This window comes from Paralichthys olivaceus, chromosome 4 (genome assembly GCF_024713975.1).
Source record: "Paralichthys olivaceus isolate ysfri-2021 chromosome 4, ASM2471397v2, whole genome shotgun sequence".
In the NCBI taxonomy this organism is placed as follows: domain Eukaryota; kingdom Metazoa; phylum Chordata; class Actinopteri; order Pleuronectiformes; family Paralichthyidae; genus Paralichthys; species Paralichthys olivaceus.
In genome coordinates, this window is record NC_091096.1 from 9,894,322 (window position 1) to 9,919,152 (window position 24,831).

General features: G+C 42.2%; 1 protein-coding gene across 6 annotated transcripts in view; it reads right to left on the reverse strand.

Annotated features, from left to right (window-relative positions):
- The window catches only part of pde4d (phosphodiesterase 4D, cAMP-specific), a 166,018-nt gene that overhangs the window by 26,836 nt on the left and 114,351 nt on the right, over positions 1-24,831 (reverse strand). Inside the window, exon 1 of one of the 6 annotated variants that reach the window (XM_069523629.1) lies at positions 22,674-23,682. The exons of 4 other annotated variants lie outside the window; for them this stretch is intronic. In XM_069523629.1, the coding sequence (XP_069379730.1) occupies positions 22,674-22,762 (89 nt within the window). In that variant the 5' untranslated portion in view covers positions 22,763-23,682. Of the gene's footprint in view, positions 1-3,744; positions 4,248-22,673; positions 23,683-24,831 lie in introns of those variants that run through there. One more of the 6 variants, XM_020102744.2, reaches the window with a different exon arrangement.

Genomic DNA, 24,831 nt, shown 5'->3' on the forward strand with positions numbered 1-24,831 from the left:
AACTAAACAGGTAAACTGATAATGATGAAAGCAACACACAGCCCTGAAAAAAGGCAGAGGTAAGTTTATTTAACTACAATAGTGAACGGAGAGGATGACCTACAGGGACATAGTTTCCCACAAGAGTAGAGTTTCATGTTTCAGTTTGAGCAGATGGAAAATAAAGGGCATTGTTTGTTGGTAGGAAACCTTTCAGATCCACTGTTACACAGCAGGGTTGTGTTTTTTAACACTGGACACCTAGTTGTAACAGCACTGACGCTGATGAGAAGTGGCTGATGTGACTTTAAACAGTAGGACACAGCAGGGTCACATACAGTATGTGCCTACAGACATCGCACACCCCTCTCTCTCTTTCCCCCCTATCACTTCTATCTCCATCTACTCTCTCCTTCTCCATCTGTCTGGCTCACACACACAAACAAAGGCCCACATGCACACTCACACAACCTAGATGACATAAATCAATGACTCATTCATTTGCAGCCCTGGGTCACTCGAGCAATTATACACACTGGAGGAGCTGACTTGACAGAGATGTTAGGAGACGTACTGGAGAAAGAGGTCAGGGTACAAGCGTCTTTGATAAATAATCAGCTGAGGGCCGAATAGTGAGGCTCTGTTTTCCAGTGCTTATTCAGAACTGCTGTACCAGAAAATTTCCATCAATGCCACCACAATACGTCATGTTTGTGTCTGTTTTCAAAGAGGTGCAGAGTGTCTCAAAACATTTCTTCTTCACCTTCACGTAAAACTGTGATAAAACTGAAGAAAGATTTACGAAAGCTGTACGAAGCACTTTCCAACCAGAAGCGTGGATCGGATCAGAGCTGTGAGCTGAAGCACACAGAGGGAAGATGACAGAAGATTTATTTTCGAAGGCTGCAGAGGACACAGAGGGGAACAGTCATAGGAGGTAGGACAAGAAGAGGCATGTCTGAGGTGTGTGTGTGTGTGTGTGTGTGTGTGTGTGTGTGTGTGTGTGTGTGTGTATGTGTGTATGTGTGTCTATTTATGAGTACTGGGAGGAGTGTGTTCACCCTGGATGCAGGCACGTCGATACGTGATCCTGAACATATATGCAGTAACCTTGACCACGTTCCAAATGCAAACCAGCTTGCAACTTGTGACTTTAAATTGAAGTTAAAATCACCTAAAACTCTAATGTTCACAAAAATCACTCTCACAGTGACGTTAGTGCTCGTGAACTTTTAAATATCACCCCGCCCTCATTGTACGACAAGTCAGCAAGGCAAAACAATGTCCAAATGTCTGACAACATGAGTTATAACGACAACACGACAACTCACTTATAACTGAAACAGTTCCCTCTATCTGGCTCATATATCACATACCCCCCCTCACAGTCACACGTTCACACATGAGCAGAAGCACCCTAATACACACAAGTGAAAAATAACACCCACCAGGCAGCGAATGGTACAAAAATCTATCAATGGCAGAATAATCGAAAAGGTACCTAATGTCACATGGGACAAACAATTTTAGAGATGTGTATCTAATAATTAACATACAGGACGTAAAAGAGAGGAAAGTTAAAGTACACATTTTGCCGTTTGTTAATAAATGATCCCCACACGTTTTGGCCTCTTATGAGCAAAGTGAATCCCTCACTTCAGTCTTGACACTGTTTTTATCCGTGTTGTCACTGTTCCATTCAGAAAACTCAGTCAATTGTGAGACATGTCGAAAAAGGTCACCATGGCGATGCAGCTTCACATCTCGGATCCCGTGGTTCAAAACAAAGCAGAGTCAACCAGTTCTGTTCCCACACATACATAAAGGTCCACTCAACTATGAAGCTATATTTAGTCTTATTCCTCTTCCTCTTAGGTCTGCTTTACTTAAAGGTCACATCTGGTAAATATGTTGAATAACTTTGCTGGAGCCTTATGAGAGGCCAGATTAAAGTGTAACCTTCAAGATTTGCTGCCTGGCTCAAAGAGCCAGCTGAGGACAGACAAAGACCAGATGCGACCACTCGAGTTCAAAGTCACACATTCCTCACTTCTCCACGCTTTATCTCAGCGCCCCCTAACATCACTCCTGGGTTTGAAGTGAGGATGAGTTCTCCGCTGCTGACACAGTGTATGCTGCGGAGATATATAGGTCTTCAAGTGCAACTACAATACAACATTGTCTCCAAAAGTCAAGCCATATTTACAGAGCAAACATTCTGATGGATGCTTTAACGTCTCCGTACACAAACCTGCATTTACATGGTTGGGTGGGCAGGGTCTGCTTTAGTCCTGGAAACACGTTGCACACCCTCCGGCCACGTCACCGCCTTATAGACACGCGCTGGGCGCCGTGCACTCTAATATGCATGAGCACACAAACAACGCAAAAACAAATACACACACGCACACAGAGATTAACTCGTGTGTTTAGTGTACTTATTTTGATTAAAATTAACTCATCCAGGGAGGGAGATAACACTCCTGCATTACACATGCACACACTGCACAAACACACCCACCCCAACACAAACAGCTGCGTCAACAGGGTCTTTTAAACGACAGCAACAGTCACACATTTTTACGTAAAACTCATGACAATCATGAAAGACAAAGCAGTGATGAGAATTTGTGAGAGAACCCTTGATAAAGCACGGAGAGGAGGGCAGGACAGATGGAGGAGGCGGTATGCTTTGTCCAGCTGAGCACTTGCTTTTGGTAGCCATTCAAAAAAGATGGCTCATACAAACCTAACGCTGCCAGATTCTCAGCTTTTTAACACAAGGGGGAAAAAGCTACATTCTGCAGTCGAAGGTTTATGGCTTTTAACGCCATCAAACCACATCATATACTGTCTGTGATCGGAGACACAACGACCCTCAGAGACCTAATTAAAACGTCTTCATTTCACACCAGCGTCACTTCCTGCTGGGGACGTCGCAGAGCAGATTAACACACTAACAATGTGAGACACTGCGAGCCCTACAGGGAGGTCTGATAGGGTTCAAGCACACACTGCTGGTCAGTCTCCCCTCCACCACCTCACGGACACTGTGTTTTTGTCCAGGGTTGTTCTGAGCCTCATGCAGCTCTGTCTGAGAGGGTCATGACAGAAGAAGTGTAAAAATGTACTTTCATTCTTAAAGCTAAGGAAGGTTTTTGAGTGATGACAGGCGAGGGCAAGTTAAGACATGAGGGGAGGCCAAGGTGAGCTGTGCCCCTGGCAGTGCAACCTTGGAAACTGCATTGATCTGGAGCTCCATGTGCAGACACGAGAACGTACGGATAAACACAAAACATTCCCCAAGATATGTTTGACAACCTTGCGTTTTAACCTGTTGGACTTTCTGGAAAGACAGTGAGTTCTCATGAAAGAACATCGAGGGTAACCACAGCTGTGTGGTTATGTCATGTGTAATGTCGAAGTTAAGAACAGGGTGAATCTAAGCTACTGACCTCAGAACATGCTTACCACAGAAAAAACTACTCAAAAACCACAACCTGACATATCTACAGGCAGCCCCAAAAAAAAGTCAAGAAAGAGGTTTCAATTGGAGATGAAGACGGACAGCAGAAAGATGCACAAACCAACCAGGGACAAAATTGAAAAGGGATGTTGCTGAAGTTTGGATGAAGCTGGTGAGAATTAGGAGAAGAAAGCAACAAGCAGGCAGATGGAGAACAATAGAACACACATGCACATGCAAACACGAAAGGATTTACATGCACATGTTGCCAACAGGACAAAGTTTCCCCGTCTATTTACCATATTCCCTCTGTGTTCTTCAATGAGCTGGTGGAGCGAGAACGTGGCTTTAGAATGATACTCATGGTCTGGCTTGTCCGTCCTCATCCACACACACTGCATGTGCACACTGCAGGCACGCACACACACATAAAGCCCCCGCACACCCTCTATGCAACCTGGAGCCCTCTCTGCTGTGGTGATCCAGTGGCAGCTTCCTCTCCTCTGTACGCTGGAGCTGTTCGAATGCAAACCTGAGTTGAGTCCGATCAAACTGTCGTCTGACAGTTTTCCTCGTTGCTGCTCCCCCTCGTTTGACAGTAGGAGGTTCTTAACCCTGCTCTCTCTCTCTCCGTCTCTCTCTCACTTGCGCTTATCTTTCTCTTCAGATCAACGTGTGATCTTTCTCTTTCCTCATCAATTCATGCACTCACTCTGTTACTCTTTCTCACTCTGACTCTCGCCTACAAGTGCCTCTATATTTCTTCCTGGCTGCCGGAAATAGGATCTCGTCTTTCTCCTGCATTCCTTCCCCTCCCTCCCTCCCTCCCTCCCTTTTTACCTCTGTCCCTCTGTTTCTTTTTTACAACTGTGTCCCTCTCTGTTTGTGCTATGTGACTCTCGTACCCTCTCTCTGTTTCGTTGTTTCCCCAGGCTGCAGCTTAGATATGTCTGGAGTGGGAGGGGTTGTTTTGGTTGTAGTAATTCCTTGAAGGGTGGGACTTGTATCGCCCAGCGATCCTAACAAAAGTTGACGGTGTCAATCACTCGGCTGCCACAGTAACCCGAGAACAACAGCTAAAGCATACAGATGATCTGGAGAGAGTATGCAAAGATGGTGATGGATGAGCGTCAACTTTTGCAAGAGTTAGAACTACAGTAAATAAGGTATATGAATGAAGTAGTATTGTTAAAGCCGAGAATGTGTGGACGTGAATCAGGAAGATTTGTGCATGTGAAGGGAGAGAAGGAGAGAATTTATTTTAATTTTGTTTGTAATAAGCTACTAAAAAAAGGAGATATAGTGCCAGAGCATTTAGAAATAGTCCAGTGGTAAATAAACTATCTTGACAGGTTACTGAACTGTGGGGCAAACAAACTTCCACTAAGGAGGTTATAGCTTAGTTTGTTAGCAGCATAAAACAAAAACTACTAGTTTGATTACCACAAAACCTTTTTCACTTTATTTAACATAGTTATGTTTGGAAGTGTTTTCTTTTTTTAACACTTTCACCAATTAATGAATCTAGATTAAAAAACATGTGGTATATTTAGAGAACTGAGTTCTATGAGTGTGTATAATTTGGTGTGGCTTAATTGAATTTGAGGAGACAGTTGGACCTTGGCAGAGGTATGAACTCTACTAAGTGCTTTTCTGGTCGTTTTAATATTGCTTTGTGTTATTGTGGTTTGTATCATTTTCATTTCTGATTTCATGATGGTGTAAAATAGTATATTTTAGCAGTGCTGCAGCAACCAAACAACCACGGTTGTTAAAACAATATCAGTAATTACCAGAACATAATTTCCATCATTATAACAAATGTTTAATGCTTTCGCATTGTGTAAGCACAGTGAGGAGGTTTAACCCATTATTGATCTATACCTCAGATATATTAGCTCTATTCCCTGTTGTAGCTTCAAGAAGAAATAAACACAGAAGCATCAGCATGCACATTATACTGCAGCCTTTTTGCCTTGAACGCAGTGAGAATATATCCATGTCATCAATAATGCAACTGGCTGTAGATGAAAATTACAAGAGGAAAGGTGAAAGAAATAGAAAGCAGCAGAACACATCTATGTCTAGCTCTCATGAGGAAAAATAAATTGCTCGGTGGACCTTTAGACTGATAATAATTTTGTAAGAGCAGAACTAAGTGCCCGCATGGGGCACCTGTGGCCACTAGGAGGCCCCATGAGGGACTGAAATATCCCAGAAGAAAGTTTTCATATTATGTCATTCGTAATCATACAACAACACAATGTTATGTCATGTTAAAGCGCTCTCTAGTTAATTCTACTGGTTTGATCAAGTCCTGCTGCCTCCGTCAGAGCAACACGGGCCGGCCCTGGAAACAGCTAGAAAACACGTCTGTGTGTCAGGTGATCAAAGTGAGTTACGCTAAGGTAAGTAGACACATCTACTTCTTTGAGGGCAACACGTAGGTCAAAGTGGTGAAACTAATCCTATTACCAGTCTGCACATTCCACAGGGTCCAGGAAAGAAAAACACAAGACGACAGACGAAGAAAAACTGGGGGAAGTGTTTCTTCTACTGGAAACCACATCCCATCACAAACAGACAACATGATGCCAAGGACAAACAAACTGAACCCCATGTCACCGTGTTGAGTTCAATATTTAAGGAAGTGAACACACTCTGGTTGAAGTGTTTACATAGAAGCAATCAGCAGTGATTTCAGATAATAAACACAGCTCACAACTTACAACTAACTACAGTTGTTACAGTGAGGCAGCCACAGCATTGGTTCATGCAGGTATAACACAAAGATCAGGGTAGGTCGCAAGTCCAAAGACATTCAAATATTAATTGATTTCTGTTTCTGTCAAATTATTTCAAATATAAACTAAAATCAACCCTTGTCAGTAATACAACCCAATGCACAACTGAATGGATATAAGAATATAAGACTTGAATGTGTGAATATATACTTTGTTTGTTCTTAGGCAAGATGGAGGCTGCATTTATGTAACAACGGGTAACTGCTATTACAATTATTGTCGGCTAAATACATTACTTTAACAGTGACTTAATTGAACTTTTATAACCACAAGTTTAAATCACATTAGACAACAATTCTATGCAATTCTACACAACTCAGAGACAACACTCCCACCTAGTGGTAAAAACAAATACTACATTTATCATAAAAATGAGCTGCATATAGAGTCAGTGACCAAAGTCATTGACAAAAGTATTGATTTTGTTTAAAAAAAAAATATATATATAAAAAGACCTCTTCCACGAGGCAGGTTGAGTATATGGTGCAGATAAACATACTTAGTGAATGCTGATATAAATAGCACTTAACTGAGGAGCAGGTAGAGAGGACAGATGGTTGGACCACAGTATTGACAAGGCTCTGTGCATATCTATATGTCTACAGCCATTACCTTCGCTCAAATTCAAACACGCATACACAACTGAACTTCATTACCCACACACACAAAAAGCAGACTAGAGGGCAGAGATGCACATCAGATGATAGCACATCTTGGTTTTGACTGAGGTCACAGGGGACAAATTAATCGGAGAAACGTTGCATGAACATGGGTCCGACAAGGTTTTAAATTTGTCTGGGTGAGCTTTAATGGACAGAGAGTGCTGTGATGATTAGTTTGCACTCTGCTCAGGTTAGTGAGCGGACCTGTCCTCTTGTACACCCTGATGTTTGAGATGATGACTGCAGGGAACCTGATTATTAATAATTTACCTCGCTCTTAACCATGTTTTGTAAAAAGCATAATATCTGATCCCTGTGGAACACACACACACACAATCAAACACACTTCTGGCAGAGTAAACAGCAGAACTACAGCTTCGACAAAGCTCTACCAACACAACTGGCCACCAAGCAACGGCCCTTTACACAGCCCCAGTTCAGTGTTGTCCAGACGAAGCTATTCATCAGCTAATGCTCTGATAAGAGAGAACACAAGTCCTACAAAACAAGTAAATCCACACACACGCACAGTGGACACAGAACGAGTCAGGTCAAAGATGACATTGTCCCCCTGCGATATCTTACTACGTCTAAAGTCACCCCATATCAACTTTTCACATGCAAGCAAGGGTTGGAAGCAGAAGCTGCCGAATCATTTTTTTATTTTAAGTAAAAGAAAAAAGAAAACAAGTGGTAAAAAGAAAAAGACAGAAAAAAGTATGTCCCTTCCCTGACATGCCCTCCCACAAACAGTTCCGGTCATACCCTCTCTTGCCGCGAGGTTTGATGTCGATGGGCTTGTTGGTGGCGTAGGGCGAGCCGTTGGAGCAGGCGTGGCGGTAGCGGGCTATCTTCTCCAGAGACAGATAATCTGAGTTCACCGGCAAACTCATTTTGGCAAGAGGCTCTTCAACGAGCACCACTCATACACTTGTGTGAAGACAGATAAAGAAAGAGGATGGAGAGAGTGATAAGCCTGATAAAGCTATGACTTGGTGGGAGGGAGGTTTGTGAGAGGAGAGGGCTCAGCATGGGTGTGACTTGAATGGTTAAAAGGATGGAGAGAGAGAGAGAGAGAGAGAAAGAGAGAGAGAAAGAGAGGGAGGGAGGAGCTAACTGCAGAGGTAGATCAACTTCTAATTTACCTTTTACCAGATAACTAGAATCAGTGTTGACGGCAACAAGAGCAGACTCACTGAAGACTTACTACAGAGTTACATAATCATATAGCACCAAACTTCTCCACTTAATTTATGAAGTGTTTTAGTGTGATAGTAAAGTAAAGATTACTAAGAGGGTAATGACATAACAACCATCAGATTAAAACTGAAACACGTCAACCATTTTAAAGATAAAGTTGCTTTATCTTCTGTAAACTGACCAGAACCCCAACTCGGTTGTTGCATAGTGACCAGCAGAGAAACTGATTTATTTTGGTGCTGAATTCTCTTGTGGCAACATCACAATCCAGTAGTGAAGAGTAATTTCACCGCAGGTAAACAAGCATGATCAAATCCCTTCAGCAATCTTGGGTGGGGTTTTGTGTGCATGGGATTTATTTGCTTGTTAAAAAAACAGATACTGATGAAAGAACATTATCTAACAATCAGAAATATATGTTTCTATCTTTATTCTTAATCAACAGATCTGTAATTCAAAAGTAGAGAAAGAAAAGTAGAGGGGTCATTTCGCAGAATTCAAAACACACCTACAAGTTCAAGTATTCAACAGGTATTAATTAATTTAATCCAGGTTTGGAAGACCAAGTTTGCAACATGGAGAGAGAAGAGTATCATTTATCAAAGAGATGTATATATTAATTACCACATTTTCTCTTTCAGCTTTCATCTTCCCATTTTCTCAGTGATTATAACATAAACTGCAAATTGCAACATCAACTTTAACTTAGAAACAATGTATGACTTATAAGGAGGACGAGAACAAAAAGAGTATTGATGATTCAAACTTGTAATTGCTACATTTTACCATCAGGGGGAAGCAGAGTACCGCACTACGACAAGCAGTAAAATGTGTAATGAAATAAATAATAAATATGATTAATTTATACATCAAACTGCAGTAAATGCAATTTGACTCACCACATATGAGCAGATGTGTATAATATTACATTTAGAGAATGGAGTGTAAAGATGTGGTGTCACAGCACTGAGAGCTGTAAGTGGAACAGGACCGACTGAAGATCTGTGTGCTTTAAAACTGACATTACTGTCTTTTGTTGTCATGTTGTATAATTTTCAGACACCATCAAGATAAATTCCAAGTCCCCCTGCTGATAATCCCCCCCGTTCTCTACAACCAGCAGGGGGCAGTCTCCTCTACAGGGAAGCTACAGGCACCTGAGCACAAACCAGCAGCAGGACAATCACACAGACCCATGAATCCCTGTGGAGCAACGCCTTCTGCTCGACTCTGACGGAGGCAGCCAGCATGTGACAACAGCTCCTGGGTGGATGGGGAGGCTGTCAAAGTCACACAGACGCAACCATAGACACACACTGAACATCTGAGCATCACCGCAAGTGCACACCCACACACACAGACGCACACATCAGATCTGGTTCCAGGCCCAAACACCACAGTGTGCACAGGTAAGATAATATGCTCTCAGATCAACAGGGCATCAGAGACCTTCAGTTCATCTGCTCCCTCTCAAAAAGAACACACCAACCTGTAACACAAAGCGTGTGTTTGACTAGCTGCTGCGTCGGACACACACTGTCAGAGGCAGCGACGAGCTGTGACAGAGCGCCAGGTGACGAGGGACTGTCGTCACTCGCTGTCCCTGGGGCACAAAGCCATGACAGCAGAACAACTGTACTTGAATACTGAAACGTGCACATACAAGCTGCGTCTTCTCTTCAATGGCAGGGTGTGGGTTACACACTTCACGTATGTTCTATTTCCCCACATGTTGCAAATTGTATTTCAAAGGGAGGGGATTTCATTATGATTCAACCTTGGAAAGAAAAAGGAAACTAAGCGAATACACAATGAAGGAAGATAATTTATTGTTGCACAGGCACGAGAGGTATCACTGTATATGTCTTTTACCTGCTGGAAAACTGTAAGACAAGTAATCAGTGATAGAAACGAGCCGACACGGAAGCACAGGACTCCACAGGTTAAGTGCAACAGTGCATAAATAGATAACTGATTGGCTGTGAGCCAGAGAGACAGAAATATCTTTATGAAGCGCTCTCCTATCGTGACTGTCAGGGTCAGCGTGTTAGGGACCAAGCAGCCTGACAGACAGACACAGGGATGATGGGTAATTGACAGTGGAGAGATATAAGAGACCAGTTGAATGCTGAGTTAATTCAGTAAAATATGACTTGTGAAAAACAGATAAAAGTAATCGGATTTTAATATGAAAACAAGAGGCAACAGTGTGATACGGCACGAGGAACAATAAAGTAGGGCCAGGTGATAACACAACGAGAGAGCTGGAGCGATATATCTGATAATATCAGCCAATATGAGCCTTTCAGAGACAAATTGGTGTCGGCATTTATGTTTGCTGACATACACAGACAGTAGACATCTATTTTAAACAATTACCGATGTGATATTTTGTTATCTTGACTCGGTCATATCACCCTTCATCTTGTAAGGTTTTGATATTGATATCATAGGAAAAATCTGTCATTTTTTAAAATATACATTGGAATCAGAAATGTTTAACTTCCTAATACAGATAAAAGCCACTAAAACTCTAATAATCATCTTTACATAATTTTCTCCAATAGCAATAGAAAACAAGATATAGTCAAACTCATGTTTAGGCATCAAGCACAGTGAGAGATATAAAATAATGTATTAAACATTCTTGACAAGTGTTTGTCATTTGCTTCTAGAGTTTAAAACCACAATTAACTGTCTCTGTTCTTGCAACAATCATTCAACTAAAAATAAATCATTATTTGACGTTTACCTTGATAATTATTAAAATCAACTGACATGCACATTTAAACTGTGATAAGATTTTGTCCATATCGCCATATTACAATAACGTATAACTGGGGCTTGAAGCTGCTGTTGCAGTTTAGTTTCATGGAAACAGCTCCGCATATGATTGCAATTATTGCATATGTGTTTTCAAGTATGTAAATCAGCACAGGTAATGTAATTAAGGGACAACAATAGCATGGTGATTAAGATTCATGTAGTTGGGGAAATGGAATGGCTCTCACCCGGTCGTGACACTTGAAAACAGCTGTTGTTATGTGTGTCAAGGACCGTCTCCTTCGCCTCATTTTCTGCCTGCCTTTACAGTCACATTCATGTTTATAAGGTGGTTGCCATGGTGACCCGGCAGAATTTAACAAGGACAGGTAGGTCCTGACAGCCAATCAGCCTTCAGTTGCTGAGGACACGACGGCAGATTGCATAGAGAGAAAATGAAAATGACAGCGATGGCTAGTCAGAGGGTCAAGGCTGGAAGTGAAGACTAATTATGAAGGACGCTCGACACAAATCATAGGAAGGATCAGCCTAAACACTCCAGCGAGGGAAGTGACTGTGGCTCAGGCGAATAAATTAGCCATTCACAGCAGCCACTTAATATTTCACAGCAGCCATGCATGAGTTACCTGTGCTCTATTTATATCCCCAGCTGACTCACAGACCAGCGAGGAGATGTGTGCTGCTGAACTATTGTTTGTCTCTGAGACTCACCAGAGCACAAAAGAGAAGAGAAAAAACACCAGTGCCAAATTAAAGAAAAGGGCCCGGGGATGTGTGACTATTGGAGATAACACCAACGACTGTCCTACTTGTGCTCTTCATTTATGGACTGTGTGTGTGTGTGTGTGTGTGTATGTGTGTGTCTGTGTGTGTGTTTGTGTGTGTGTGTGTGTGTGTGTGTGTGTGTGTGTGTGTGTGTGTGTGTCTTGCTGCTGACAACATGAGTCCTGTGATATGTTAAGGCTGACTGATTATGGACAGTGTGAGTGTGACAACAATTTAATGGGGATTCAAAAATGCCAGAGTACGAGGAAAAGGTTTTCTTGAGTTAATGATTCTTAACCCAGTTTAATACACCCACAATGAAAAAAAAAAAAAAAAAGATCCAAACATGAAGCCATTGTGATTGTGACAATGTTTTTATATTAGGTGGATGACATGTCTGCACTTCCTCCCACTATCTATCTACAAATAAGGCCAAAACAATCGTGAATACAAACGCCACCAACTTGCATTTGGAGCCAAAAACATTGATAAAACGTGCACTTCTGTTTTGCCCATGCCCCATCCATTAACACGGAGTAGGCGAGGTTCCTGACAAATACTATAAAATAATTATACAATAATATGTTGTCCCAGTTTAGGCACAACAACAACCTGACATCAAAAGTTTGAATTTGCCATGATAATCAATGACAGAAATTTCTATTAGAATTCTTCAAATCTAGTTTGACTAACCTCCTAAAAAAAAAAGTGAAAGGCATCAAAAATGGGATTGTGTGTGTGTCTTTGGGCATTATGTAAGTGTGTACTGATGAGTAATAATATCATGATTTGGGTCTTTGGCTGCTTCTCATACTCAAGGCTGTCGTCCAGCACCACACAGTGCACCATCAGATGAGGACATCAGACATTGTCTTGGCCGGCACACTGAGACCGTTTTCTGATGGACACATTCATTGAGAAATGAAAGGACGGATGGTAAGTGGATACAGACGTCCATTGACTGCACAGCTTTCTCAAATGTGCTCAGCCTCTTACACATCACACATGGACGCACACACACTTCTAGCTGTTGTGCACCACAAGCACATGGGGAAACTAATAGGTTTAACTTGGCAGCAGCCCCACTGATGTCAGAGTAATCCCTCATTAAAACTCTGGTGACATAACCACACACTGGTGAGAGTGTGTGAGAGCTGAGGACACATGCTTATGAAGAAGTGTGTCTGTGTGTGTGAGGGATACCCTGCCAGTAAGTGCCAGGGGTGTCATCGCCACAGGCCAGATAATCCAGGTTAAGCTGCTCCTCCAAACACACAAAGGGAACATCGGCATCACAGTCACTTAAAGAAAGACATCGGCGTGGTGATGCATATGTCGTGCATGTGCTGTATGTCAACCAATCAATAATAACTTGTTTATATTTTAATAATCCTAATAATATTAATAATACCACATGATGAGAAACGATTGCTTAATCGAAATAAGATGGGGACTGTATATTATGTTATTGGTTGCAAAAGTTAATGCATTACTATGCTATATGATTTTTTGATCTGAATTCAGCATTAGAAGCATGAATCCATCCTGTAAGGTGTCAAAATTACAGATTGGTAGTGGTGTTGATAGAAATGCATAGGGCCTTTTTATATTTACATTATTGAGATGAAGCTTCAGTGTCCTTCAGAACAATGCAATAAGTCCCCCAGGCGGTAATAAAATGCATTTGGGAGGACAGAACACAGAAACTGAAAGAAAAAAAAAAATAGTGGAACCCTCAATAAAAGGGGATAAATACTGGTTACATGTACCAAATTAGGAGGATATTTAGTGTACTTATTGTGTGTTATCACAATTGCATCGTCATTGTCTTCCTGTCCTGCTGAGACAGTGTTATTCTACACCTTGCAATGTGAGAGTCTGTCTTACCGGATGGATGAGAAGTGTAGCAGTTGGGGTTGTGCAAGTGGGAGTGTGTTTCCTGTAAGGAAGCGCTGTACAATTGCATTTACGATATGCCAGCACATGCAAAAAATACAGAGGAAGGTGAAATATGTAGACAACACTGGTCATGAAAGGAGCGTGGAGTTTTTGGAGAGGAAGTCTGACAGGGGACCAGTGAAGCCGAGAGAAGCAGTAACAAACAGTTTATCAAGGAAGACTTAAAATACGTATGAATTGTATGAATTTGAACTCTACAACTTAAATCTATAATACAGCATTGTCTGTACCAAAATAAAAGTCTAATAATGAACACAAGCTGACAAGTCAATCACCATCTTTTACCAACACAGGTTTCAAAGCAACATGCATTATATATAATAGCCTACTATAGAAGTAAGTGATATTTCTAAATCCAGCCAGGTATGTGAGCATGCATGTGAGGATGTGTGTGTGTGTGTGTGTGTTGGGGGGGGACTCCCTCTCCCTCTCCCTCCCTGCCTAAACCTTCCTAATCTGTTTGTATGCCTCCTCATAAACGCTGTCGTCATCATGGAAATCCTAATCACCATCACCGTCACGAGCAATTCCCTCCTGAGTCGAACATCGTCATCATAATGCTTTCCCTGCTAATGAGAGATAATTCCCATAACATGATGATGATGTCCCGAGTCTGCAGCACAAGGGACCCGCTTGACCTAAAAACAGCTGACCGAGGTTTGCCGTGCAAGAGCAGTTTTTTTGGAGAAGTCAACATGCATTTGGAAATTAAATTAAAAAACAAAAGATAATCCATTAAGTTTTGCCACAAAATCTGCAGCCAAGAAAATCAAAGCTAGACGACCCCCCACATTCAAACAGACACACACACACACCCAGACAGAACAGTGACGCATAAACCCTTCAGTCAGGAAAACCGCTACGCTAGGCCTCTGCACTGTTTTCCTTGAAACGCCATTCTCCACATCTTTGTGTTTCATTACAACTGTTTGTTTTTTAGCTGTGGTGGGAGAATATAACAAGCTGCTCACAGAGCACCGCTTTGTTCCTGCAGGAAAGGGCCCGGGCATGATAACATCTGCTAGCTAACCGCAGGTTTTGTTTGGGTCAAGCGGTGACGTACGTGGCTTCAGGGCGGCACTGTGTCTCACCAAAGACTGAGTAAAGATTTTTCCTAATTTCTTTGTATATTTGCCATTGAATCAGCAGTGACATTTGAATGTCAGGAAAATTAAGAGACAAAACGTGATCCCACTTCTCTCACTACAATCGCACAAACTTTATGGTTCAAAGGGACCAGGACAGAGTTTTGTGGTGGACCTTTGGGGTGCAACTAACATTTATCTGAATTATGAGTCTCTTGTATTGATGCAAAATGTTATAACACAGTTAAAAATAGCCAGCAGTTTCCATGAGCCCAAAGGAATATTTTCAGATTGCACATTTTTTTCAGACAAAAAAATGAAAACCACATTTTAATTCACTAGATTTTTATTTAGATCTGCACCAAATTGCACACAATCAAATATCAGTAATCATGCTTGAATTGTTTCATCAAGATCCATCAATTATTTCCCAAGAAATCAAGGGAAATGTCACAAAGCACCTTTTCTTGCAATAAAAAAGAAAGTGGGGAAAACAACCTGCATCCAAGACCGAATGGGTACCTAAATTGAATCACTTCTTCCCTGACCCATACCACATCCTTCCACCAGTTTTCGTGATAATCTGTCAAGTAGTTTTTCCATAATCCTGCAAACTAACAGAAAAACTCATAACCCCCCCCCCCCCGCAGATCTTATTAAGCAAATTTTAATATTTAAGAGGTAGGAACTATAGTTCCATTAATCATGTAGACATATTAGCACTAGACGAAACACACACATTAACTCTCTATTACAGTCATGAAAACAGCAGCCACCTGACCACATTAACACAAGCAAAAATTGAATAAGGATTTACCTCCTTTTTCATTATAAATTGAACTAACACAAAGATCTGCGTACTGTCTGTCACTGCAGAGACAGTCCCGGCCCCCGTAGCTTCATCTTGTAACATTTCTATTTTTGATTTATGCTGAGCCCACAAAAGCACCTGCAGCCATCCCCCTCCCCCCTCTGTCTTCAATATGTCTGGATGCCACGCTGTATTCTTATTGATCTGTCCATCTTCCAGCCTCTGTCCTGGAGATGAATACAAGATTGAATACCCTATTTAGCAGCTGCTGTGTGGACGTTGGTGAGAGACAGTGCAGGGGTGAAATGAATTAGATTGAAAATGAAATGGATATTCAAAACGAATGTGTTGTCAACGTTACCTTGGGGCCTTCGTGAGGCGCTGTGGCCTGCATGTGCATTTCGTATGTACTCCAGTGAGCGAATTATGTAACTATGGTATCACGTAGCCGCATCTGTTTGAGCCAGTGCCATTGCTGTAAAAAGTGCATTGTCTCGCTCCGTCCCTTTGCTCTGTATTAATGAGTCATCACAAATTATTAACGGCTAAAGGGAAAAACAGTCAATATATCTATTAGTTAAGTCATGAGCAAACTACCCCTGAATACAGACGATTTTTATTCACAAGTGCAGTCTGGAGCTACTTTCCAATTATTCCTTGTCATTAGTGAGACCTCCTCAAACAGTTTTACAATATATTTGCACTTTTTTACTGTTGCCTGCTGGACATTGTGAGCAGAGCTTTTTAAAAACAGTCTATGATCCAGAGTGAAGTTAGAAAACTTTGTGTTCATCCTACCTGGTTTATTTACGATGAAGATGATCAATGCTTTTCATAAAATGAATTTACTGCGTATGTTTGGGAATCTGGAAGCCGTGTGTGTGTGTGTGTGTGTGTGTGTGTGTGTGTGTGTGTGTGTGTGTGTGCGTGTGCGTGTGCGTGCCTGGGTGTCTTTTTTTAAAAAACACAGGAGGTGCTCCTGTTTAACACATTGGAGAAAGAAAGAGGGAAAAAAATCTATGAATAATAGTTTTCCACCGTCTGTCAGCTGGATGGCCGGACATTAAAACGTTTTCCATCCGACTTATTCTTAATGTTTCAAGTCAAGTCACGTCACCGTCACTTTTTTATGACGTTATAACTGTAACCTATAACCAAACGAAGGATTTTAGTCACCACACATCTGGATTTGAAGTTATCCAGACGCCCTGTGACCGCCCGAGAGCGATGGAGAAACACAGACTTTTAACGTAAAACCACTTTAGTCTGTGGTTTTAATTATCGTGTCTGTTTATTTTGCAGAGGTGGAGACCTCTGCGGATAACTTGGCTCCCCACAAAATAAAAACCTGAACAATGAACACTAACCTAGAAACAAACACACACACACACACACACACACACACACACACACACATAGAGACAGACTCACACACACACACACACACACACACACACACACACATAGAGACAGACTCACACACACACACACACACACACACACACACACACACACACAGCTGGCTACTATTTCCACCCAGCTGGACCTTGCATGCACTTGTGGAAAACCCTGAAATAAGTGGCAGAATAACACAATAAGAAATCCAAGAGTGGCAATGTGTGAAGGACAAATCGGATGATGAAGCAAGTGAAGGGAAAAGGAGAAAAGTCAAACCCAGTGCTGATTGACTTACTGTGTGTGTGTATGTGTGTGTGTGCGTGTGTGTGTGTGCGTGTGTGAGAGAGAGAGATAAACAAACACACACAAATGACATGAAGTCCCACAACATAGATGCGAAAATAATGAACTGAGCATTGAGCTTTTAAAAAGAGGGACTGATTGAAATTCCACAAACACAGAGAGGTGACACAGAGTCTTTGCAAACAACAGCGTCTGCCCCTGTATGTAGAATAAAACAGAGGCGCTCTGGCAGAACAGAAACAACACATATCTCTTGCTTCAACTAACATAAAAATCTATTTAACAGTGCAGTGGGAATGCTGAATAGATGAATTCCCACTATCACTGCACAGCTCATAATCTGCAGCCCAGACTTAGGTGATAACTGAACCTGAAACTAGTGAAGAAACAAGTGAATAATACACCAAGACGTCCCTTTCAGAGAGAGCGTGTGTCACAGGATCGGCTTCTCTATTGCACAAGATTCTTTCATTATTCATACGTCTTGTGGTCGGACTGGGCTGTCACAGCAGACACAGCTGTTTGAGTGATTGTACAACTGAAAGCGGTGCAGGCAAGTCAGAGCAGAGATTTCTATGGTTACAACAAACAAACATGGCAGGATTAATTATTCAGAAAGTTGATTATTATGTTTCGTTTCCTTTTAAAACTGTCAAGAAAGAGTTTCATGTTAACAAGGGGTTGGATACGTAACCTCTCTGTCACGTCTTTGTGATGGCATAAATCCACAAGTACTCTCAACTCCACAGAAAGAACTGTTTTGGTTTTACAGCCATGGATTTTACAGTTTTACTCTCATGGCTCTCATCAAGAGGCAGCTAGTTTTAGTGAAGTAGCTCTGATAAACTCACTGCACACTATCAGCAACACCTTTCAATTTACTTTCCACTCATCCACAGTTGAGTCGTGGGAGCACCAGGCTAAGTGCGGTGTTCCAGATATCGCTCTCCCCCAGCTATGCATTCTAGCCCCTCCTGGATCCCGAGGTGTTCCTAGGGCAGAGGAGATATGTCGCCCCTTCAGTGAGTTCTGGGTCTACCCCTTGCTCGGAGAAAATGTCTAACTGAAGGCGCCCGGGAGACATCCTGATAAGATGCCCGAGACACCATAGATGTCAGGGGATAGTTGGACAATTTAGTGGAGCTGCTCAAAAGCAAGCTAATGAGGAGCTGGTGGAGACCAAAATAACAGCAAAAAGATTGAACACTTGACTTACTCTACACTTAATAATGAGTATTTAAATTAATAATTTGCTCTAAAATCATTATTAACAAATGAAAATGTATCACCAGATATGACACTGCACTTTTGTGACCGATGTCCATGATTTTTATTTTAAAAAATCAGTGGTTAAGCTTAGTTTATTTTTTTCAAAATTACGTTTTAAATATCAACTTAAACTTAAACAATCAAGATGGATTTTGTGGAGAAACACAACACAACTTCAGGAGGGCCCTCTCTCTAAAAACACAACTCGTTGGATCTCAGACAGTGATCTTATACCTGGGAGCTGCTATATTGCAGCTTTTATGAGCAAATATTTAAATATCACAGGTAATTTTCTTTTCAGGAGGCTGGGGTTTGCACTGTGCCTTTTAAAAAGCATAGACTATCCTGTACACAAATGGTTATTGAGCTGCTTTCGATCGGGTGTAAAATTACACTCATTGAATGAGGTGATGCTGTCTCTGGAGGAAGTGGAACAGATCATACTATGAACAGTTTTTGCCTGCGTCCCTTTCATGTACTGCACACACTCGCAAAGCTTTCAAAGGTTTCTGAGAGAGAATGTAGTAGAAGAAAAAAGGTGTAGGAGAAGAAGAAGGGAGTGTTAGACTATGTGGCTCTTTCAGGGGAAGTGAATGGAGTGGGCTCTTAATAAAGGCTAGAACAGCAGTATCACCATGCACAGGAGACAAAGGTAAGGCTGACGTTGTGGAGGAGCAATACATAACACAATCACACACATGCAGTGACGTTGGGCTTCGGGGACAACAATGAGTGATGACTTGGTCTCCTCCAAACTGACAGCCGGTCTCTGCTGCCTCTAAAAAGCCCCTTTTAAAAGCCTCAGTCCCAGCGAAGTAACTTGGGGGTGATAGAAAGTAATCTTAGGTTTGGCTGAGACTGACCCACTGCTGCTAGATTCAATGACAATGTGCATCGGGAGAAAGTCTAAAAAAGACACGAGATAACGGTGCCTTGTGTCTTGTTATCTTACTGAGAAAAATGTGGCACGTCTCAGGAAGCCAACCTTGGGCCCACTGAGGGAGAGGAAGAGAAGGAAAGGGGAGGGAGCTGAGCGAATGACACTTGATGTCCTTTCACACACAACAGAGAAACACACAAAAAGAATACGGTTAGACCCACAGACTATACACGTCCAAGGCTTAGGAAAAAGAGGGAGAGACAGAAGTGATGCAACGATGCATTTTCAGTCTTTTCTAAAAATAGCCCAGCCTATTCTCCCCCTCCCCCCCAGCGGTCTCTGAGACGCAGGATTCACTTTTTGTTCACTTTTCACTGCGCTACACATGCACACACTTTTCATTTCCTCTCCGGTTTGCGTTTAATGAAGTTCATAGAATCGTCCATCTCAGTGTTTCATTGCGGCGCTGAAGGCAACATGCTGCTGCACGCTGAAAAAAAACTGCAGGATGAAACAGCGTGCCAGTTATTACATTGCTTCACAGAATCCCTATACATTAACGGTTGCGTGTATGCAGACTGGATCGATACGAATGCTGACCCAACAGTAACGCAGTGGGGCCTGCTGACGGACAAGAGCATTCGTCAATAATGTTCTCCCATGGCCTAGATGCACTCTGGAAAGGGGTGCACGTGAAAATGTTAATATTCTACACACATTTTTCTGATTCACATCTTTGCTTTATCATCATGAGCCTTACTCTCTCTGTGTAAGTCTGATACAGAAAGAAGGGTGCAGCTCCATTATCAAGGTACAATGAATAATACAGATGCTCCAGAAAGCTTATGAGGACGTGCACACACACATACACTCAGGTCGTGCATAGCTTCACTGAGTAGGAGCGAGGAGGAAAAGAAAGAAATCCCTGTCTGAGGTCTAAATTGACTCTAACAGGCTGGTCTCTGATTTTCAGACACTAATGCTCAACTCTGATAGATTTGCTCAGTAGATTTGCTACACCCATCCAATACAGCTACACAATACACTCCAGCAGACTGTGGATTACATCTTAGTAAGATTTCTCTCAAATTAATAAAGGAATTGCAGCAGCGAGGGATGACTGTATCATAGCTGATGCATTTTAAAGGTAGCCTGATTTCTCTTTCTCTTACAAAATTATGATAAATATTATCAACTTTTTTATTCTCTTACTAAAATTCTGTCAGATTTCCTAGACATCCGATCAACTGATTGTCATTGATCAAGCAGCAGTGTGTTAATTTCTTCAGAACAAAATATAGATTCTGCAGTTCAGGGAAAGGGTTGCTATAGAGTACAGCTAACAAATCCTCCTTCTGAATTTGTGGTCCAGTATTTCCTGATCTGGTTTCTGAAAAACATTATATTCATCAATATCACTACATAGCAGTGGTGTGGAGTTGTGATGATGGTTAGATGATTAAGTACAACTATTGAATTATTAATGGGATAAGAAGCTTGTTTTAAAAAAGGCACTGCCCAAGTGAATTCTAATTATAACAGCAGGAGAGTGCATTTAGTGAGTGTGTGGTATACATTAACATTTCATGACCAAAAACTAAAACATAGTTTGTGCAACTTTGAGATGTTGATTATATGGATTGATTAAAACAGGGATTTACTAAATTACAGATTTATACAATATGGTACATACATTACACAGTAAAATCTATTCCATGGCATTTTTTCATCCTTTGCGATATGGGCAGATGTATGAGTTGAATCAATGGCTGTTATCGATGAGTACAATTTGTGCCACATAATGTAGAGCAGGGTTGTCGTGTTACCATTATTACAGTGTTCAGGAACACATCTGTATCATTTTTCACAGACATAAAATTCATCACTGTGGTGAAGCTCATGTCACCCAAGTCATTTTTTTCTTATCTCTACTTAGTTAGACACTACACCTATAAACTGAAACTGTCCGCTCAATCATAGAGGTGCATCACAGTCTTTTTCTGTGACGAGAGGAGAGTTGACTGACAAGGAGGAAGAGTTGGTGTCAAAGTGAAATGCAAAAGCTCCTAATTAGAGACAAGTGCCAAAAGGAAACCTGATAACATTAATGAGGCAATGAGGTAACACACAAACACACACACACGCCTTCCACTGCATCACAACTGCGAGGCAGCCCAAAGTGAAATCTACCCATAAAGATCACAATGAGCGCTCCACAGACATTGAGCTGACGCATCTTTTCTTGTGAAAATATAATAGATTATAGATATAACGACGAGTTATTACCCGGTGGGAAAAGTTCCACACTGTGACCTCCTTACTGCGGTGCATCTGATCTAGAGCTCATCTCCCTACACCCTCCTGCCTTTACACCAAACCCCAGTGTGAGAAGTGAGGAACTAAAAGAAACAGGGGAGATACATGCCTGCGCTTTAAACATAACAGAAAAGCACAGAGAATACCCAGAGCCTGGGGATGTTTGTGCCTCAAAAACAAGACAAAAAGACTGTGGTGGAGCAAAGCATGTGTGTGCATGTGTGCTGTTCCACCACAGAGAAGAGCAGTCCTGAAAAGAAACAGTTGACAGAACAATAGCCCAGATAAATAACAACAGAATCCCTTTGTTTGAGGCTGTGACTTGTTGAATGGGGTTAAACTCTTGTGCCTGATTAGTATGAACAAGTCAAACAACTGGAAAAACTTTGCTGGAACTATGAGCATTGTTCATATCCCAGCAGCCCACTCTGATGACATCACTGACTCCTCCGTGTCCCTCCCTTTTTATAACATAGCTGGGAGACAACTATTCCCCGAAGATCCACGGCCCGAAGTACAGCACGACTAATCAAAACAAGACAGCGAAGCCCAACCACACAGCATTTTCTTCGAGATATTTTCTTTTCCAACTAGTTATGCTCTTGAAAAGCAGTTTCAGTGTTAGAATACCTCCGTGAGCTGGCCCTCCTGTTTATGGATCAACTCGCAGCAGTTAGTGTGGGAGAAAATGACAGGAAACGTCTGGCCCATTTAACAATAAATTTCCCTGAATACATCTGAGCTGAGCAGGGGGAAAGAAAAAAAAAGTCCCTGGGTTTGGCTGGGTTTGCCTTCAGGGAGCTCTAACCACACCACAAAAACAACACACACATACACACCCACAAATGAATCTGCACGCTTATTCACAGTTTATGTATTTTTAATTAACTCATGCGTATGCTCCTTTAACTAGGCTGTAAATCCACGTCAATAAAGCTAGATAAACGCATAAACATACAACAAAGTGTCTTTAATCCATCACCACTACTCACCATATCCAGGAGTGTCTTCTGACGGGGAAATGGCTGAGGTGCATCATGGACCTGTCACTGGGAACACCTGGACACTGTCCAGGCTTCATGCTGATGCCCCTACCTGTTAACCTTTCACCCCCCCCCCGCTATCTACCTGGTTATCTATCTACAGGCACTGACCCACAGTACAATGTGTAGTGACCCATACTACAGTCCACTGCTGTGATGCACCCATTCAGATAAAGATCCACACTTCTGAACTTCCAACCTCACTGGTTTAGTCCTAGAGCATCACTGCAAATCACTCCAGCGCATGTCCAACAAACATATTCTTAAAAATGAAAATATATAGCACCAAAAAATCCATTGAGTTCCAGAAGAGAAATAAAAATGTATTCCAACAAATGTGACAGTTAAAAAAAGAAAAACATAAAGTGGATGCAGACAACAGCCCGGTGTGAACTCTTGTCTCAGCAGCACAGGCACACAGGCGGCCACCCAGCAGCACCAGCTACACTCTCCGGCCGCTGCTCTTTTTTCCGTGGGATTCTTCCAGCAAAGGTTTGGATATTACTGTCCCACATCCACATGGTGAGCCGGTTCAGGGACTCATTACTTCGGAAAACATTCCTTTTCCTGAGAAGTCAAAGACACCGGCTGGAGAGGCAGCGGTAGTCACGGCAGCATGACAGAGCATGTTACACACAGAGCCGCTCAAACACACACCCACACTTTGCCTCTCTTTCTTTTTCTCCCTCTCTGCTCTGCCCTTTCACAACCTCCCAGGAAAGGGAGTGAGGAAACAGGGAGAGAGAGAAAAAAGAAAAAAAAACAGCCCAGCAGTCTCTTCAGTATCTTCCCTCTGTCTCGCTCGTCTCTCTCCCTCCTCCCTCGCTCCAGTCAGTGGGATGTCCTGACCCTGTGCAAGAGGTCCGCCTGCTCCCTCCCATATCCCGTCAGCTAAACCTATTGATCCTCTTACCACATGCTGTTCCACTTCATTCTGAGGTATAAGTCTGCGCATGTACAATTAGCATACACACAGGAATGAGACGTAATATGGGCATACGTGTTGACAGAAGAAGTCCCCCCTCATTTCCTCCCCTTACATCCTACAGCCCTCCTCCATCATAACAAAGCAGGGCTGCCGTTGCCCCATCAGGTTTGTTTTTGTTATTGCTACTCTGAGCACACCCTCTGTCTGTCGCTGTGTGCATGTCAGCGAGCCATGGCATTTCAAACTCTTATTTTTCCTTGCAAGTGTGTGTGTGTGTGTGTGTGTGTGCAAATGTGACATGCAGTTTGTGCGTGTGACTGCGTCAGCGTGCAGGGGGACTCTCAAGGCACGTTTGTTACAAGAAACTTGTTATACAGGATGTTGCCCTTACAGCAATATAATGCATTCCTGTGTTCTTACACCAGCAGCTTCAGGCTACACATGGTGGCTGTAATTTGCCTGAGAGTCAAACAGCAATCAAAAGGAGTAGATGTCAAGCTGTCTTTTATATCCAACCAGTAATGAAGATAATGAGAAAAATAACAGTAAAACTATAATTTATCAAATGTTTTTTCAGAGCTCATGCAAAAGTCTTTCATGCAATGTGTACTTGTCAAATTGTGCGCTTGTAAGCCAGTGGTGTTGGTAAGGAAGTTATGAGTCGAGGTTGAGGTTAGCACACTAAGAGTGTGTCAGTGCGTGTGTCAGTGTGTGTGTGTGTGCATGTGTGTGCATGTGTGTGTGAGCATGTGTATGAGCGTGTGTGTTTTGCATTAAAAGTCAAAGCTGTGGCTAAGCTCCAGTATCTGCGGCCTGAAAAACAGGATCCAGCGCTGCTTCTTACACACATCCTGCCCGACACACACGTCAGCAGCCTCTCAACCCCTGCCAAGAGTCAAACCACCTCACAGCCACTGTGCGCCTGCACCTTCAGCCACAGCAGCCAGTCAGGAATCGGGCGGAGGAGCACTGAACGTGGAGGAATCTGCTCTGCGGGGGGAAGTGAAGGCAGAAATGCAGTCCTCTCAGGGGGGGGACGTGTGGGGCAGGTTTGACAGTTTAAGCAGCATCAAGGAGAAAAAATTCATTTCTGGGATTTCAGAGAGCACTGAAAAACCTGTTCTTCATGAAGGAAATCATCAAGTCTCCATGTGTCTCTCAGATTTATTCTGAAAACTA